General features: G+C 40.3%; 2 protein-coding genes across 2 annotated transcripts; one reads left to right on the top strand and one right to left on the bottom strand.

Moving 5' to 3' along the window:
* Window positions 1–266: 266 nt before the first annotated feature.
* On the bottom strand, window positions 267–5,229 carry LOC310992999 (signal-transducing adaptor protein 1-like; the record flags this gene model as incomplete). The annotated part of the gene is made up of 10 exons (XM_083981226.1): window positions 4,912–5,229; window positions 4,348–4,419; window positions 4,000–4,116; window positions 3,148–3,204; window positions 2,502–2,689; window positions 2,144–2,275; window positions 1,475–1,544; window positions 769–871; window positions 499–687; window positions 267–400 (listed from the first exon to the last, which is right to left on the bottom strand). The coding sequence occupies exons 1-10, from the start codon at window positions 5,056–5,058 to the stop codon at window positions 267–269; spliced, it is 1,209 nt and encodes a 402-aa protein (XP_083837352.1). The 5' UTR covers window positions 5,059–5,229.
* A 7,699-nt stretch (window positions 5,230–12,928) lies between these two features.
* On the top strand, window positions 12,929–20,213 carry LOC310992998 (uncharacterized protein). The gene is made up of 8 exons (XM_083981225.1): window positions 12,929–13,719; window positions 14,907–14,944; window positions 15,328–15,414; window positions 15,832–16,002; window positions 16,205–16,240; window positions 16,412–16,516; window positions 18,112–18,229; window positions 19,441–20,213. Exons 1-8 carry the CDS (start codon window positions 13,350–13,352, stop codon window positions 19,953–19,955), a joined length of 1,440 nt encoding a protein of 479 aa, XP_083837351.1. The 5' UTR covers window positions 12,929–13,349; the 3' UTR covers window positions 19,956–20,213.
* Window positions 20,214–20,680: the final 467 nt, after the last annotated feature.

Here is a 20,680-nt window from a genome sequence, read left to right as displayed (position 1 = left end):
AACTGTTGAGCTATTTATCATTAGCATGCTAAAAGCACTGCATGCAGCGTAGTAACGGATATTCAGCATTTAACTCTGCAGATTCTGCACAGAGATTTGTGGTCTATCTGTTGTTGTCTTTATAAATACTTTTTTTTTTTCATGTAATTTCTATATATTTTCTTCCCAGCTTCCTTTCGAATTTCCACAGAGAAACCGTGATCTATCAGCTGAAGATGAAGGTCACACAAACAGCAGACTTCTCAGTGAGGTCAGCAGCGCCCAGCTCACATCGCTCCACTCTTTGTCCACTGAACTGTGCCGGAGTTGGATTTTTCACTGGATTCATTCGTGTCTCCCTTGGCATAGATCTGTTCCCGCCGTAATTTTAAAACATGATGGAGCTCACGTCCCAGTGAACCTAGTTTAGAATAAAGAAACAAGAATCACTTATGTTTCTTAATTTTCACTGAAAGCAGCTCTTACAAGTATGAAAAACAAATGCTCACTGATTCTCACCAAGATTTTGTTTCTGATCATCAGGTCTTTCTTCATCAGGAAGGACATAGTCATTCTCCTCTGCCTTGGCTGGAGAGGGCTGAGGCTCTTCTTTGGCTTGTGCCCGCAGCATTGGTGCCACTTGTGCCTTGGGTATTGTTTTCACCCCAGGTGAGGGGACACTGACGCTTTTGGGAGCAGGTGACGGCTCTGCAGAACGCACACATAAACACAGTTAGGGGCCGTACACTGCTTGTACTTTGTACTTTCTAGAAGCAGTGTTCCTCTCACCGATCCGAGTGTCGTAGGGCTGAGACACCATGTAGGGATGAAGACGGTATTCTGTCTTTTCAAGGAAGTATTTAATTACATCTTCCAGGGTGGAGGCTGTCACCTGCAGAGAGGAAGCACAGGAGGAAACACAAAGAGAGGCTAGTTTTAGTTTCCATTGCTAGAATTTGATTTTTGTATATTCAAATTCCCCATATGGTCATGGCCAGTGCTCAGTATATAATACATAATATACATTATGTATTGTTGATTGTAAATCATTGCACCCCTAGAGAACTAAAAGAAGAAATGTATGTAATTAATTTAAATCATGAGATGAAGTCAGGCATTGTCAGACTATTACAGTGGAATAATCTTTAAAGGGACAGTGCAAAGGTACATTCCTGTTTTATATATGGTGGCAGGAGATACAAAATATATTCTGTAATTACCAGCCATAATAGGGTCAAATCTGATAGTCACTTTGAGATACTAGTGCACCTTAAAGATTCTGCAGGGTGGCAGATCTGAGGGTAATAATTAATAATCAATCAGACATGCTGTTTTGCAGGTCAATCATTTCTGTTCCAGGTTATGTTTATTAGAAATGGGTTACAGCGGACAGTGTGGTTTAACAACGACTCTGAACAATCTGAAATCAAGATTTTCTAAAACTGTCTGTTACTTTTAATTTAGGTCCTTGTAAGTTAATAGTCGTGAGACTTACCGCTCTCTCCAGTTCAATAACAAAGCCTGACTTTGTGGACGCCACTCTGTAGTTCTTCATGACAGGCCCACTGAAACACAAGGAGGAGGGGGATTATTTGGGATTATCTGGTTTCTGCTGACACAAAGATGCAAATTATCCATGTGCTAATGGGAGTCTTTGTTAATTAGACACTTGGTTTTATTGTAACGCTTGTTATATTTGAATTTAGATATAATAACAATAAATTATAATTGATAACAATTTCTTATCCATTTTATTTGTTCACTACTCATTTTTATGAATAGTACTTTTCTAAACACAGTTACAGTTAGAGTATGTGTATAACGAAACAACACAATAATTAAAATCATTAAAAACACTGTGAATAATCTGGAAATTTTGATAAAAATAAGTTTTGAGGCGAGAATTCAAAATTGACACTTATTTATCCTATTCCTTAAGTCAGATCATTCCAGATTTAACATAATTTACTTCAAAGTGCATCTCAATGCCGTGTTCAATTTCCTGTGTATACGAAGCCTCCATGTAAATGGAAATATGAATCCTATCCTGGTTAATTCAGTCCAATTGGACACATCTCCTGATTCATAATTAATGAAGAGAGAAAACTTGACGTAACCTCCTGCATTAGCCTGTAATCAGTGGGACATTAAAGCATCCTCAAACCTCGGGGTGTGTTGTCTCAGGGTCAGGGCGTAGTTGTTGGCCAAAGTTGACGGACGGAGGATGATGCTTCCATTTTCCGGGTTTGCAGACAGCATCCTCTCAGCCTCTTGTCGATTCACATCGAAAAAACAGCTGTAGCAACAAATAGAAAGAAAAAAAAAGACTTCCTTGTTTCCAGCGATGGTGACAAAGGTTCAGGTATAACATTTCAGAGGGCAAAGGGCAAGAAAACATTTAATCAGTTTAGGTGAACACAAACGTTGTCAGTGACCTCAGAAATACTCCAGACCCTCGTCTATAAAGTCTAAAACCATGTTCATGCTGTGTTTTGTGTTGAACACAGAAACTCTTCACTTACAGAGGCATATCAGGGGTGCTGCTGCCTGGCTTGTCTTTGGCTGGTGTGGCGGTGGACTGGCACAGGAAAGCTGGTCGAGGCGGGAGAGGTGGATGAGACGTGGGATTTCTTCTTTTCTCTCGACTCAGAGCATCCTCCAGCTGCAACATCTGGCCAGGCAGCAGCTGCAGTTTACTGGGAATCTGTTTCTGCAGGGAAAACATGGAGGTCAGCACATTGTTATTACTAACACTGTCAACTGTCTGTTGCAGCTTAATGCTTAAAAATCCAGTCAAGCAGATAAAAAACTGACTCTGAAAACTATTTACTATTTACTCTAAACTATTAGGCTATATGGGCTCTTGTTATCATCCATCCTGCTTGTTCTAAGTTTTCACTGATCTTTCCTCCCAAGTCTTATAACCTCATTTGTCATAACGTTTGCTCCTTGAAGCTTCCTTGAGCCAAAATGCTGCCTAATCATTAACCAGGACATTTCCTGTACTTTGTTGGTCTTGGCTTTGTTCATCAAAAAAGAGTCACAGAGCCAAGAAATGTTATCAAGGGGCATCAAGAGCTCCTCTGTTGTTGAAGGCCATTCATTTGACATTTTTTGTTGCACTCACACAATATTCTGCTTAGCAACAGTGCACGTGTGTTTGCTTACTTTGACCACAGTGAGGATAAAGCCCCTCCATTCCTCCCCTGTGTCAGGATTGTCCATCTGCACAGTCACACAAACAACAGATGCACATAAAGAAGAATATTAACATGTGAGAAGAAACGATTAAATACATATGTGATTCATTTGATTTCACTTGGCTGTAGTACATTAAAGCAGAAGTAAGCGATCCGGTTGTTTTGGCTAACTTCCTGTCAGCCAATGGAGTTAGCAGCCCCCGCCCTCGTCCCTACGTCACCACATTCACGTGCATCCCTTGGCTGCACACACAGAGAGGACCGCCCCTTTATGCCGTTCTCTCTCCTCATTGGATAAAGGTTGTAGGATACAAGGAAAGTTTCTCCTCGGCTTAAAGCAGAGCAGAGTGACTGACAGACCCGTGTTTAAAGGGACAACGAGGAGTTTTGGAAAGTAAAGTAAAAAGTAAAAAACGCTGGTCAGCTCGACCAGCATTTCCACCACCACTAATAATAACAAAATAACGATAGAGACAAAACGATATATATTTATCGAAAATGGGCCCATTAACAAGTGTGGGTAGCGTAGATTCATCCACATTAACGTGAGACTTTTTTTTATAACCAAATAGAAACTCCTCGTTGTCCCTTTAAGACCAAACACTCAATATAAGTGATTGCCGTCGGAAGATATAACTATTTAAGACTTATATTAGATATAACTATTTAAGACTTATATTAACACAAACATTCCGCTTACTTCTGCTTTAAGGTCTGTAAAGGTACAAAATCAGATATGTAGTATTATATATTATAGTACTATCTAGATGTGGATCTCAGGCTGAAATCAAGTTTCTGAGGAGAAGAAAGTCCAACACACCTTCAGCTGCACCTCCTCCTGGGGCAGGGTGAGAGTGAAGATGGTCGGCGTCTTCATCTTGTATGGAGAATCTAACTCCATGGTCTTGAGCTGCTCCAGGTCGAGCCTCTCAGTGTACTGACCAAGCAAATACATCATATACGTATATCTGAGGACCATCACTGGGCATTCACACATGCATCTGTTTTTATCTCTTTTCACACTATACTTGTAGGAAACACATGCTGCCTTCACTGTTTCATTAATTATACACATATTTTCTTAGTTTGTAAATAGAGACCCCACATTTTCTTACACTAGCTGGTAAAATCAGTTTTATAAATTGTCAAAATGAAACAATTTCCTTACTGTGTCCTGTGTGTCGTCTGTGTAGAGAAACAGCGTGGCTCCACGGAGCTCTCCATAGTACATCCTAAAATCCTTAAAACAATAAACGCAACCTTGAATTGCAGGTCTTGTCACAGTATTAACACTGGCACAATGGTAGGAGTGAAGAACTAATAACTAGTAACATTTACTTTTACAATTTAACTACTTTTTCTCTCAGTTTTCTATTCTGTGGTTCAAAACCACCAATATTTAATCGACTTGAGAGCTGTAGTAACTTTAAAAACATAAACATTGACATAAAAAGTTGGGGGATGGTCTCATAGTCATGGATAAAAAGACCAATAGGTAATGGAGTAAAATCACATAAACAATCCAATATTGATCGCTCTGCTCACTTTTACATTAAATTAGTGAGAATTCCAATAAATATTTATAGTGTAAGGTACTCAAGTAAAATATCTGAATATTTCATAAAACTGTACCATGACTAAAATTCACTCTTCTATTCTAATGTTATTCCAAGTTATAATATTATCCATTTTACCCACACTCCACCTGTATCGTCCGTATCTTTTTCCTCACCTTGTCTTTAGTGCATTTCTTCAGCAGTAGTCCAGAGTAGTAGAGAGGCAGCGCCGTGATCGTCTCCCTCCTCTTGTAAACAACTCTGGGGTTCACTGCCATGTTTTCAACTCTCTGTCTAAACTCCTCTGGATCTAATCTCCACATCACCTCTGTTTGTCCAGCGGCTCAAACTGAATAAACAGTTTAGTTGAGGTGAGTTTTAACAAAGTTTTTCTTCACCCCTGGTTGTTTCCTCTTGCAGCTCTCACAGCAGTGAATAAGTCACCTTGGGTATTTGGTATATTAGAGGTAATTATTTTTATCTATACAGCCACACTGATTGGTTTCCCTCCCTTCCCTCACAGCCTCTGTGCTGCTCTGAGCAATCTGGGAATGAGGAAATGCTGCAGTGATTTACAAAGGAGGAAGTAGTTCAGTGTAAAATATCCCAAATAAAAGTCCACTTTTGTACTTTGAACCTGGACATAATTCAAGACAGAAGACAGCTTTACACCGCATGCTGTGAAGCAATGAAGCAGGCAGGCATGTGTTTTCACACCCACCCACACACACAAACACACACTTTACATTTCACATATGGTGTGAGCAGATAGTTAGTGTTTATGTGTCACACCTAATCAACTACATAGATGTAACCTATTAGCTATGTATAAATGTTCTAATCTATGCTCATGCACATTGAGTGACTGAATAATTAATAATTTAGCTGTCAGTTACACAGAAATGTCTAATGCAGGTCATAGACCAGACCAAGTGAGAAAACCCCAGGCTGCACTGAAGGGAGCAAACTTGGACTTTATGGATCATGCAGTTAACATCTCATTTATTGTGTGTTATCTTTCTTTCAAAAGTTAAATATTAATTAAAGCCTGTTTTATTGTGGTTAAATGAGTAAAATATAAAAAGTATAAAGTATAAAAACTAACAGTATACGACTCGTTCACTGAGTTCATGCTGTGTAATTGTACTGAGGGGGAAATTCTTCTGTGAACATGATTATTGCATTCATGTTAGTTTTGTGACCTCGTTATCCACATCATCACACACACACAAATGTCTCTTGATTGAAGTGAGAGTCGATTAAATTAACATGTGATTAAAAACTAAGTTTGTCCCCTTTTAGTTAACATGTGTATTGTTGACATGCTGCTGAGTTTACTTTTTTATTTATGTAAAATCCTGCTTTTTATTTTATTATTATTGAAAACCAGCTTTTACCTCTGACATCACGTTTTGCATTTCGTGTTATAAAACTGTAGTTTCTAAATCTATGATGACTGTAAAAGCTGATAAGGCAGACAATAAATGATGGCAGAGATATAATAATGACATTACTGTTGCCAGTGGTCATTCATGGCAACAAAAGGCTCTATGTTCTTTCTCTTGTAATATTTGTCATTATATAGGCCTATTTATAATCGTGGGAAAACATTTATTTCAAATTGTCCAAAGCTGTTAACTGGTAGCAACATATCAGCCTGATGGTTTTACAGTAAGTAAAGTTAGCTACTTCTTTGTCAATAGTAGCCTAGGTTTTACATACAATTTTTAAATATTGGCAAAATGTCCTCTTTCTGTCCCTGTGGTTACAAAGTCCACCTGTCTGGAGGTGTGACTGCAGCAGCACACTAATCATTTGCCCAGTGATTAAAAATGATGCCAAAAGCTAGTCTGTCAGCATTCCCCACTTTATTTGATGTTTCATTGTTATTCCTTAAGAGTATACTACTTATTTTACACTTTATTTACTTTCTGTACTCACTTGATTTTAAAAATTTAAATCACTTTGACTATGCATATATTTTTTACGTTATTTAATTTGTCAAACACAATCTCTCCTAAGGATATCTGCAGGAGGCCACAGTGCAGCAGGATCTGGATTATAGGATAAAAGACAGTGGCTGAGAATGAGAACAAAAGCCAGTAATTTGAACATTTTTCCATTACTTTAAGTCTTTCTGATTGTATTCACATTATGACACTGACAGTCCTGGTTGTGTTTTATCACAGACGTCTCCAGTCAGATCCCTGATGGTTTTATTGTCTAAGCCAAAACCAAGAGCTCCCTTTAGGGTTTGTCTGGCTTTGCACTTGTGTCGCCATCCTGCAGGCAACAACCTCTTTGTCTCACAATGTCCACTGGAGAATTGGCTCCACAAAACTTCAGTTGTAGAAAAGAAGTGATTATACAATGGTGCTGAGCAGCCAGTTCACATTGGTTCTTTGAAAAAGTAAATCAGTTGTTCTGTCTTAATGAGTTGGAGCTTGAAAGCACAGAGTTTTCAGAGAAAACTACTGGAATAAGGATGGACACAGTCTTCCTCTGGCCAGACTAAACCACAAACACCACTTAATAATAATAAACCCAACAATGTGACCGTGATCCTGTGACCCTTCAAACCAGTTACCGGTATGTTTGTTTTTTTATAGCAAACACTCACTTATAATACCAAGAAAAGCAGAGGTGTGTCTGCAAACAATAAAATGCTTCCACTCTACCTGAAACTCTCCAACTTATTATGCTCAGTATGTTCTTCTTATTAAATTACTGATTAAGATAATTGATCTATTGCACTCACTGCTGTTTATATTATAGATTTATTGCAAGTCTGTCTAAGGTTTGTTCCCTTTTTCTTCCCTGTCAACATTTGATAGTTTCCTTTAAAATGTGTCCTCAGTCGTAAACATCGTAAAGCTTAATAAATGAAATAAATGTATAATAAAATAAAATCTATTTGACATTAGTGAAATGCTAAGACAATTATATTCAGAAATCAAGTTGCTTGCAAACAAAATAGGTAATTTCGGAAAATGACACAGACTTGTCCCAAAAGTCTAAAGTTGCTGTAAATGTACATACACTATGTAAGCTGTGTTTGTGGGTGAATGCATGTATGACATACACAGTAAAAAAAAAAACATTTACCACCATGCACCTGTTCTCTGCATGCCTCCTGCAGACTGATGCCCACTGCTGGCCACAGATTTCTGTCTCAGCTGTGTCCTTCGACCCCGCTGCTCCCTCTGGTACATCTCCCATCTTCTCCTCTTATCCCTCATCCTGGAGGGGGAGGCCGGGGAGATGCACACTAAGGACAAGAAACAGTCACCGTTCTCCATCACGGGGCCCCTAATGATGCTCCACCTTAACCGCTGGCGGAGGAGAAAATGGCCTCCAGGGTTGCAGGGATGAGGGCTAATATGTTGGACAGATGAAGCTCCATTAAGCCTCTGAGATAGCAGCATATGTTTTGATGTGAAATCGTGTAAATAAAACATTATTTTTTTTTAAATCAGTCACTTATTTAGCACGTTATTTCAGTTTTATTTGAACATATTTGAAAACTGAAGTCATGTATTTTGTAAGACACAAAATCTTAATCAATCCGCTTGTGAAATCATGTTGTTTTTGGCACAGAAATGTGTGATATTCTTTCCTTATGGGACCCCTTCCTTCAGCTGTAATGGCATGGGGATCCTAAACAAGAGAGAAAAACCATTGAGAAAACACATGACAGTGAGTTTATAATAGACATAAGTGATCATATTATGATGTGGACTGACCTATAAAGGCTGGATCATGATTAGTTGGCTGGATGGGGTAAAGGGTCAGGCTGGAGACAGAGGTCAGACAGGGGTCAGACCATCCCCAGGCGTCATTACAGGAATATGGCTGATGGTGGTGCACGCTGCAGGAGATGTCCCTGCCTAGAAAACAAAACAGCTTCAGTCCAGGTTCACTTTCATTTCCCTTCGTACCTCAGACAGTCCCCCTGCTGCGATCCTCCACAAGTTCTAATTAGCGAAATGATAAAATACACGCATGTGTGTGTTTATTCCCAAGTGTAACTGTGTGTATTTATCTGTTTGATCTCCCGCTCTAATGGTTTCCGTGATGGAGGAGAGGAGGTGTAAGCAGGCCTGTAATGAGAGGCAGAGGTGAGGGGGAAGCAGGGAGGAGCAGAAAGCCTGCTGGCTGAGAGCACAGACGCCTGGGGTGGCGAGCTGGATCTCCTGCTGCAGAGATTGTTTCAGTCAGACTCTTATTTACACAACACTGTGAGCTTTACTCATCACTCTGAGTCTCTGTGGTCCGAGACTTCACTGTAATCTCTCAGTCTGCTCTCAAAGTACATCCATCTTCATGAGATGTTTCATCAGGCGTGGGATCTGACATTTTGCTCAGAACAGAGGAAAACAACGCTTGTGTATCAGAGGCATTGTCTTGATACGTGTTGAATGATTTTCTTTACCCTGTAAATATGAATCCCCACAAAAGTTCTCAAAACAGTGTTGAATAACTGACTTTACAACAGGTTGCCTGAACTAAATCTAAAACTTAATTTTTAGATTTAAACATGACTTTTAAATGAAGGAAGCATCCCAGCTAAACTGTGAAGTTACTATAAAGTGTCTTAAAGTTCTTGATCCAAGAAAAACATGAATTGATTATATTTCACTCAAACAGCACATGGAACAATTTTTTGATTTGTGAGTATATAGTAAAGAACACCAGGACAGGATGCCATGTGCCGACCACACTCACTGATTTACGTAAATACCTGCTTTATATTTGCTGCTGTATTTTCTGATTCCCAGGATCCCCCTGATGGAATAGATGGAGGAATGTGATGCTGCCATGGCAACAGGTGATGCCGATGATACTGCAGGGGCAGAGGTCAACGTCGGGGACCATTAGTCGGCAGGCGGACCAAGAAAGAAGAGAGGATGGAGAAACACTTACCAACTTCACAAGATTCAGACTGGACTTTGCTCCTGATGATCCTGTGAAGACAGAGGGAACTCTCTTAGCGCTCGTTGTAATGATCTGTGTTGTCAGGTAACACACACGGTCCTCTGTACCTGTTGATGGAGCTGATGCTGGGCACGCTGTCATGGTCACACACTCGCTCGAGCATCAGTCGGTCCCTGATCTCCCAGGCGAACATGGTGGGGTTGGTGTGTTTCAGATGCAGGATCATTTGTACAACCTTTGGAGTGGCAACTTTGGGCTTAGAGCCTCCAATAACTCCTGGTCTGACGCTCCCTGTCTCATTGTACCTGCAATAACAATGTTGGTCATGAGAAGTTAACATTGTACCTGAAAAGTAGCTATATAAGTCAGAGAAAATACATTGTGATCCTGTAATTCAGAATAAAGAACTGTGGGATGACCACATTTACATTTATACACACTTAATACACCTGCAGACTTGCTGCATCATGCAGTTATGCAATAGGGTAGGTGCACAACCCTCTACTACTTCCTGACAGGAAGACAGCATCTTTATTTCCTGGCCCATACTATTGGGTTAAGTGATTGATCAGGTGTGCTGCACCTCTTGGGCACACCAAGTTCACCTGATTGATCACTCCAATAGTATGGGACAGGAAATAAAGATGCTGTCTTCCTGTCAGGAAGTAGTAGAGTTTGTGCACCTACCCTATAAAGCAAGTGGCAGCACACCAGAGCTGAGATTAGCAGCATGGATGTGCCTCTGATGCTGTGATAAAACATCTTGTGCAATATATGCTATGCCAAAGAATAGCCAGTGACAGCTGTGATAGTTAACTATCACACATGTAAGAAAGCAGTTTAAAAAATGTTAAGTTTAAATCAAATTTCGAAATGACCTTAACATTTTAAAATAAAGGCCAGAATAGTCTGTGTGAACACTGCAAGATTTGTTTAAATTGATTAGCCTGCTATGCAACAATATGTAATATAGAATCCTATGTGCAGGAAATAACAATAGAATAGAATAGATACGATAATTAGAATAAAAATAATTTAGGCTAGCAAGGATACAGTAACGAAATCTGTATAAAATTATAAAGAGACATGAAACATATTTACAGTAATCAGTGCAGGATTAACAATTGTGCAATGTAATGTAACGTGCTGTACAAGTGCAGGTGTGCACAGGAAAGACTTCCTCCTCCTTCCAGTCAATAAGTGTGTAAATAAGTAAGTAGACTGACTCATTTACCTGGCCAGTATTTTGCTGACACAGCCGTGACTGACGCGCAGACGGCGGGAGATGTCACAGGGACGCACGCCGAGTAGCGCGAGCTCCACAATACGCTGCCTCACCTCGTGCGGTAACGGGCGCCCGTTAATGAAGACCCCGCCGAGCTGGTTCACCCCGCCGAGCCCTGAGCAGCGGAGGAGAGCTGTTGTTACAGCAGCAATTAGCCTACCCGAAGGCGTAAACACTGGGATGATAAGAAGCCCCGTTACTTACTGTGTTTCACGGCGAGCGGCACCGGTCCAAAGCGGAGCTCCATGAGGTTTGTGAAGAAAAAAAAAGTCGGTTCTCCTCCTCAAACTTTAGAGGTCTTCATGTGGTTGTTTTGTAGCAATAAACATAGCCCAATAATTCAAACTTAAATCAGAGACAGTGACTTTCAGTGGTGATGAGTGGCAGAGCAGCGGAAAACCTCAATGGTGCTCTCACCTGAGCGGAGGACAGCAGCGAGCCTTTGAGTGGACACTGAGGCGCTTTTTGCCTTTAGACACACAAGTGGTGAGGCTACTCTACGCACACACAATCTCAGTAAATACATCATTTTCATGGATTGTATTTACCAACATGATGATAAAAAGATATCGGGACAAATAACCTACACTGAGTTTTGGTTGTAAACTTTATTAGGCTACGCATTTCAAGAATTTGACTAAATAGCTCATTGTTTCATCGGGTCACTTTGGAGAAATGGATCACCAAATGAATAGTACATTTTTGTTGGCCTTAGTTTAAAATTGAATAGTAGCCTAAGTCTTAAAAGGCTGGAATAATTTAAAAATAAAACTTTTTTTCTCCATGGTGTTTAGCCTACTGTTTAGAAATTAAAGGTCAATTCTCTTGAACTTCCATCCAAAATACAGAGGACATGATATTATTGTCCCAAATAGGCTAATAGGCTACAGGTCTGCTTGCAGTCATTTCACAACAAACCATCAATCCATCCATCCATCCATTCTTATCCATGCAGGATCAGGGCGGCTGGAGCTAATAGTCCCAGCTTCATAAACATAAAGTTAATGCAGTCATAACAACTTAATTGAATGAAAAAATGAATGTCCAGTGATTAATCCTGGTGTTAAGGTAATTTGATTCCCTTGTTGACGGGGATCACACCCGGCACCACCCCACATGGCACCCTAGTAAAGATCATTTAGATTTAGAAACTAGAATGCATCATTTTGTAGTGTTTTCACTGGTCAATTATAGGAGGAGTTCATGGTTTACCACAGGGTATTTCAGTGGACAGACTTTTTCAATGAACTACTCTTGATACTGCGCTTGCTGCTCATGGCTAAGTGGCTAAATGCAATAATTGACCCTGACGTGATTTGAACACGCAACCTTCTGATCTGGAGTCAGACGCGCTACCGTTGCGCCACAGAGTCGATGTGGATAACCCTGTATTTTCAGGAGTTAGTCTATAACGTTCAACTCCGCCGAAGATAGATCTTTGGTGAAAATATGGTAAATACTGTATGTCACCACCACCACAGACTGTCCTCACTCTATAAAACTGATCTTGGAGCGCATGAAATATATAATAGCCATAATTTCAAAGTTGATGTGCAGTCTATATCTGTATCACCACCACAAACGCCGATCAAGAGTCAGAGTAATAAGAGCCACACCTCCATTTTTATTTATATTTCATTTACTTTTGTCATTTATTATTTTTATCCAATTTGTTACATTGTAGGCTACTTGTGTAACTCTGAGCTACACCCATAGAGGTATTACACCACATAGGCTAAAGCTTGTGTAAATGGTGGCCAAATTCCTTTGCATGCATCGTTGTCATGCGAATGATTTGTAAAAGCAACAACGTGTAATGTTTATGTCATTAACGCCAGTCAGTCACTGAACATTACTGTGCGACTACTAAATTACACGATCGTTTCCACGCAGGGAACAACATTTGTAGCCCAACTCCGTGTTGTAACTCCGGGTTACGCTTTGGTTGTCCAACATTTTCCCGGAAACGCCGGGTAAACAAGCATGGGAGCAACAATCCTCTGAATTTTATGTGTGGAGGAAACACTTAATAAGGTGGTTTTATTTAATTGTATTCTGTGCTACGACCGATATATCGTTAATTTAAAACGATAAGCGATTGGAAAAGGTCGTTAGATATCATTTGAATGGGTTATGTTTGCTAATTTAGCTTCTCTAATAAGCTACCGCCGGCTACTACGGACCTGATTCATGTTGTGTTAACTCAACGTTAACGTGGCCGGGCGGGCATTTAACGTGTTTACATCCAAATTACTGAATTCAAAGACACGGATGGTTTTTATTTCTGACTACTAAAAGTTGTAGTTTAGTGAAGCGCCGCTGTTTGATAGCAGTGCGTCGAGTCGTCGTTGGGTGGCGCTGTTCAGTCGCGCCGCGGTGCCTGGTTGTACTACTATGAACAAGGAGGAAGAGGAGGAGGAGGAGGAGGAGGAGGAGGAGGACAGTGAAGCGGCTGTCTTCATCGAAGACTCCTGGAGTTCAGACAGTGAAGAGAGAGAGACCGAGATAAGTGACCGGAGACAAAGGAGCGGCTGTCAGCGGCTCAGCGGGGAGAGGTCTCCTCCACTTATCCTGGCCTTCACCTCCGGACGGACTCTGGTGGTGGATGATGATGATGATGGTGAGGAGGAGGAGGGGGAGGAGGACAGTGATCAGCCCGTCGAAGAGTGGATGATCCTGGGAGGAGAAGCACAAGAGGGAGACTCCAGCATCCAGCTCAACCTCTCCTACTGGAGCAGCTCCGAGGATGACTCTGGAGATGAGGGTGGGTATTGTGTTGCTGCTGTTTGTCATCCTGTTTGAATAGCCTATTATTCCTTTTGCAAATACCACAAAATAGTTTTTTACAGTGGTTACATTTGCGTTGTGGGTGTGTGTCTGAAGTGTTTATAAGAGATACAAACAAGTGACACTCAGTGAAGTCCAAAAGTGTGCAGCTACACCGACAGAAGAATTGTCTTTTTTCATGATAAGTTATTATTCAAGACTCAGACATGAACACCTGTCTCTAATTTGTAATCAGCCTTAGCCAGTGTATAGAGGCTACTATCATGTGGCTCTGGGGTAATGTTTGTGTTGTATTCAATTTTATGGTTAGGATCGTTATTTTAAGGCTTTTAATAAGGACTATGGCTTTTAATAAGATAAAATGAACTTTATTAATCCCACATCGGGGAAAGTCCCTTGCCACAGCAGCACATCACATGATAGGGAATAAAATAGAGCAGAATGAAATGCACACGCACATGCACGCACACAACTCACTCTCTCTCACACACACACACACACACACCCAATCATTACAATAAATAAATGTGGGCTGAGTTTAATAAGGTGTCTTGAACTACTGAAGTATTTGGACATTTAATGGAATAAAGAGTTTTCTACTTAATGGCCTCCGTATTTCATAGATAGCTGAGCAGCGTTATCAGCTCAGGCAGTAACCCTGTGTGTTGAATCTCTGTAAGTCTGTGGGAGTGCAGTTTTTTTTATAAACATGCACAGAGATGGTTTGCTCAGCAGGCGCTCTGTTTTTCAGAAATGCTCTGCTTAACATTGATGAAGACACTCATAATCCTGTGCAGCCACTTCATCATGTTTACCAGCCAGCAGCTCCACTGGAGCAGAGAGATTTCAGGGTTTTCCCTCACACATAAAGGGATCCTTATCATCCTTTCTTTAGGACCATTAAGTGTTTTTCATCATGTTTGTAAGCCCTGTGAGCTACATCTTTTACAAGACAGATACCTGGGAAAGACAACATTTATTAGGCTCAGTATAAATCTCAATCTGTTTTTTTTTTTTTTCTTTTTTGTAAGGTCTGTTTTTGGGGAAAAGTGAGCTGCAGTTCAAGAAGTGTTGTTTGTGAAAGCCACTTAGTTATGGCTTTTATTGTGCACATTAAGTATCTGCATAAGTTAATATTATAAAATTTCAATCTCTCCGTAACAGATCCAAATGGTACATGGGCTGTATCAGAGAAAGACAAGGTAAGTTTTGATATCTATAAAGTTTATTTGTTGAATTAACTATTTATTCAGGGAAGGTGACATCTGTCATTCCCCAGACCTCTGGTACTTTTAAGTGTCTGTTAAGCAGCAGTCAGTATATACTCCTATATACTCCTATGTTACCAAACATCAGTGTGATTGTTGTATTTCGGTATGTATGAATGCAAAAAATACTGGAACAAAAAAGTTATTTACATTTCCAGGACATTTATTCCTAATAAAAGAGAAGCAATGAATGATAAAATTTTGAATTATTTTTGTATTCATGATATTTATATTTCATCGTATTATCATGAATACAAAAATAATTCAAATTTTTATTAATAATGATGACCCTCATTTATTTGTCTCATATTTTCCAGTGTCGCTATTTTGGGCCTGGTCGTTCTCTTATCTGTCAAATCTGCAACAGGACGGGACACTTAGCCAAAAGCTGCTACTACCATAAGGTAAAGGAACTCATAGCCTTTATTTTACATACACAGGATATAATTGTAAGCTTTACGTATGTAGATAGTGAGCATATGAAATAACCATTACAGTCGTTGGTTTGACATATCTACCCACCTACTGAGACTTCCGGCTTAATGTTGCAATAAAATATTTTGTAGGTGTGTTATGGTGATTTGTCTTATAATTTTCTCAATCTTTATTTACACAGTAATTTCTTAAACACGCATGCTTCTCTGAATCATGAATCACTATGTTGATTTACATGTGAACCTTTCACAACATCAGTGATCTATAACTTACTATCTTTGTGAGGTTCAGTGGTTTTTATTGAAATATCACCACAAAAATGGTTTATAGACACGCGTTATATGTAAACTCCAGCAAAAATATATATTTTGTCTCTCTGTCTGCAGAGGAGTCCTACCTGTGTCCTTTGTGGGGTAAAGGGCCACGTCCAGAGGGACTGTCCGAGCCGCCCCTGCCCCAGTTGTGGGCTGCCTGCACACGGCCTCAGGTTGTGTGAGAAGCCCCCACTGTGGAACCAACACTGCCAGCGTTGTGGGATGACAGGACACTTCTCTGATGTGAGTTTGTCTGTGATCATGTTTCCGTTTGTTTAAAAGGAAACTCTGAAGGCATTTGCCATTTTGTTTTAGCTTTAGGCATGTGAGGACTGCATTTATGTATGTATTTAACGTAAGTATTGATCTCAGCAAAGAGCTCCTCATTCTGTATTCTTGCACAAAATTGTAATTTCCTCCTCTGTTTTGTGGGTTTTTTCCTCAGGCCTGCCCTGATACATGGAGACAATACCACCTGACGGTGAGTTGAAGATTTGGCTTAACTGCAGTGTAAATGGTCTTTCTGGCACACTGTAGAAACATGTATTCGTTTTTAGTATTATTGCTCAAAATTAGAAAATGAAATCCTTTAAACAGATTTCTTAAAGTTATTTGTCCATGTTCTAATGTCTTCATGTGTTTTTTTTTCCAGATCCGGTTAGAGGTTCCACTCAGACCACAGAGAGTCCACAGGGTCAAACACAAGAGATGCCTTGCTCACTGTTACAACTGCTCTAAGAGGGGACATTATGGCTACGTAAGTGGTGGATGAAATTATGACAATAAGTAATAATTAAAGCAGAAGTAAGCGATCCGGTCGTTTTGGCTAACTTCCAGTCAGCGGATGGAGTTAGCAGTCCCCGCCCTCGTCCCTACGTCACCACATTCATGCGCATCCCTTGGCTGCACACACAGAGAGGACTGCCCCTTTATGCCGTTCTCTCTCCTCATTGGATAAAGGTTGTAGGATACAAGGAAAGTTTTCTCCTCGGCTTACAGCAGAGCAGAGTGACTGACAGACCCGTGTTTCAGACCAAACACTCTATATAAGTGATTGCTGTCGGAAGATATAACTATTTAAGACTTATATTAACACAAATATTCCGCGTACTTCTGCTTTAACTAAATTTGCATTGCACCTTTCATACAAGAAATTCTGTTAATGACAGAATTCACAGGCAACAAGTCTCTCACATGAAAAGACAGAAAATGAACATGAAACATGTCAAAAACATTCATGTAAAATTAGATGGTATATAATGTTATAGAAGTGAATATATATAATATACATATATAGGTTACATAGAATGCATAAAATAAAATAAAAAACGTTTTCTTTTAGATGAAAAACTTTTCTTCGTATACTTCTATTAAAAGATAAATCAGCTCTGTGGAAAATGGCACTGCAGAGCTTCCTGTCCAGACGGACACAAATGCACCACAGGTTTTGATTACACTGGGGTCAGCCTGTGTCGGCTGCCCCAGAACATTTTCTCTGCAGGTGCAACTCACTGCAGCTTTATCTGTGCCGGGCACAACCTGAAGTTGCCCCACTAATAATGGCCAGGTTGTGTGTTGTTGTGTGGGATGATGAAACACACAATCCACCACAATCTTTTATTTCCCCGACATCAATACTTATAACAGCATCATAAAAGAAGCACTGCAGTGCACAATTCAAGAGCAAAGTGCCAAATTTCAGCATTTCAATGTTAAAGGCCAAAGTGGAGAGATTACAAGTGTATAGCTTTCCTTTGAAAATACCAAGTGAACTATGTTCCCTGATATCCTCAGATAGTGTGTTTCATAGCTTCGGGCAATAATCCACACAGACTGTATCTCTGATTTTCCTGTGTCTGTTGTGGGAATCTTCAGTTAATCAGCAGTAGATGGTCACAAGATTCATTGAGGTGTATAGTTATCATCAGGGAGTTAGCATTTAGCAGGGAGTAGTTTGATCGCTGCTCATGAGGGGCTACATGTCTAATCACTTCTACATGTAACAGTGCAGGGCAGCTAAAACGTTAATGGCTGAAGTCTCAATGTATTTCTTTTCAAGGGGAAAATGAATTCCTTTCTTGTTTTCACTGTCTTTGCCTTCTTGGCTTCTGTTTTTTCTGTCTCATCTCTCTATCTGCCTTTCTCTTCTCCTCTTTATATCTCTGTCCAGCATTTTTTCCCACCTGTATCTGTATATCTGTATCTTTGAAACTATTGTTTCCTCACTTTGAATTGCATCAACTCTCTTCTCTCCTTCAATTACTTGTTTTTTTTCTCCACAATCCTGCGTCTGTTTTTCACTTTTTTCTATTATTTCTTACCGCAGTCTCTCTCTCTCTCTGTCCTCACCAGGAGTGCACTAAGAGGAGGATGGTCAGTCGCACATTTCCTTCACTGCCTTATGTTTGCCACTATGACACCATTGATGACATCCTCCAGTGTCATACTAGTGTGCAGCTACAAGCGAAAGGTGACAAAAAGTTATTGTATATTCACTGATGTTTGCATAAAATAGTGTTTTTTTCTATCAGCATTCTTTATTGACATTTTTGAAGGGGACAGAGTTTGACTGTAGTTATTTTGCACTGGAAATACATTTTTTTTATCCAAGAGATATCCTTTCACAGATAAATGACAACACAATTAATGGACAGAGCAATGAAGCAGAAATAATGAGTAATTCATATAAATACAGGTTCAGTATTACCACATGGCACTGTGTCGGCAGAGCTTTACAGACTCTATGAGCTTATTCACTATTAGCATTTTACATGGGTTGGCTGTTGTGCCAGATGAGCTCCTTTATGACAAAAAAAGCTATTTTTTTCTCTAGCAGATACAGTACAGATACTTTTTCTTCTTTTCTAAGTGGTAATTACTGTAATTATGGTAATCATTGTGATCCTTCTATGGTAGGAGTGTGACATCCAGCTCTGTCCCAGTGTGTGGTGCTAAAAGCAAGATGGTATGGTGACCAGTCATCTTGTCTTCACTACTCATGTTTGGAATGATAAAAAAAACTGCTCTACCGGTTCTCAAATTGCTTTTAAAAGTAATTTAACACTTGCTTTAAAAACAGTTTTTCACTCTGTGTCAGACCTTTCACCTCTGTTTTGTTGAACCTGTAACCACACCCAGCAGTGGTGTCATCACTGGAGCAAGGTGGGAAGCTCAAATGCAGGAGGCCAACAAAAATTACAGATTTTAAAAGGTGCTAAGTTACGTATTATTATTTGTGTAATATTGTTTTTGCCACTTGGGGTGAACACAACAGGTTGTGACATGTTATCACCCGACCAAATTTAGATTCATCTGCTGTAAGCAGAGCAATATTAGCATTGATATGTAGTTATGTTTTTGGCCACTCCATGAATGTAAACCAACATTCAGTCTCTTGTCTAGCTGTTTTTGATCTCCAGCAACTCTTGAGGGAAATGTCTGGCTCTTTAGCTGCTAAATGTACCATTATGTTCACCAGCTGGTCGCTGACTTTGTCTTGTCTGCTGTTTGGTGCTGAGCAGGTGGGTTTTGCAGCCTGCTGCCATTGAACACAAGGTTGGTGAGGGTGGAGAATGTAAATGTGAAACAGCGAAGTTGAGGACCATGAAGGAGCATCTACACAGGCTCATAGTGATTATCAAGGATATCTTCTTTATCAATGCCGTCTGTGTTTTGTTTCAGAGCTTGCGGGTGCTGGATCCATGGGTGCCTTAGACCAGCAGCACTTGTCTGAACCAACAGGGGAGAGCGGTGAGGAGAATCAGCCGATCCAAGGGAGGAGCAGAACAAAGCAGGAGACGTGTAGGCGAACCAGCAAGGGGAAGACGTGGCCAGAGAGGCGCAGAGAGAGACAGGAGATAAAGAGACTGAGGAGGGAGGCTCAAGCTAAACGAGAAGGAGGGCTACTGGGGAGGTATCGGCCGCGTTACACTGATGACGAAGCCTGCCACACAGACCCCTTCGAGTCTCTCCTCCTCCATGGTCACGGGCAGTATGCACCCCCAGCACAGAAGAAGAGAAAGAAGGAGGAGGAGGAGGGAGCAGGTGGCAGGAGGAGCAGGAAGAGCAGAGAGGCGGAGAGGTGGAAGAAGAGAGGAGGGATTAAACGTGGCGATTTGTATCCTCATGGAGACATGGACACGGAAAGTGAAAAGCTTCTCTCCCCAAAGCAAAGAGTACGCCACAGAAGAAGATGAAATGTTTGACTTTTAAATGGTGCTAAATGTAACTGGATAACAAAAAATATATTTTGTATCTCAATCTTTTTTTGGATGAATTTATTTATTATTATGTGGAGACTGCAAAATAACTGGTGTAGTTTTATACTTTAATTTTGACTTAAGACTAACGTTACTACTGTTATGTCAGCTGGTGCCAAATTTTATCTTTACAACATACAGTATTCTGAGATACATTTGTGCACAACTCATCTGCCTTTTGACTAATTTATATAATCTGAGTGTTTTGCTATAATGCCGTTTTCTGTCAATTAAATACTTGAAATCAGGTCAAAGGTACAGACATGTAATTGTGAAGCATTTGTATTGCAATGGCAGCAACAATAAACGTGCATTTCTAGATAATGTTGTGCGCTCAGAGATAAATGTTCATTGTGGGACGTTTGCTACGTAACAACACACGACAAGAGGGGGGTTAGGTCTATGTAGTGCAACGGAGAAGGCTTCAAACGCGAGTGTATGTATGAAGTCAGTGTTTTTCAAAGCGCTGTCTTATAGTATCTCTGCTATGAAGCTGCTGAATTATTAATGAGCTGAGCAGCTGCCCGGGGTTTGCCAGACCGAAGCAATCGACTCTGATAACACGGCCTCTTTTTAAAACCGAGCTTGACCTCTGCAAAAATTAATCAAACGTGGTTTTCGCAAGTTAAACACGAACTCAAAACATATTCTCGCTTCGTGTT

The sequence above is a fragment of the Trachurus trachurus genome (genome assembly GCF_905171665.1).
Source record: "Trachurus trachurus genome assembly, chromosome: 10".
Classification (NCBI taxonomy): domain Eukaryota; kingdom Metazoa; phylum Chordata; class Actinopteri; order Carangiformes; family Carangidae; genus Trachurus; species Trachurus trachurus.
This window is presented reverse-complemented; position numbering and strand designations above follow the sequence as displayed.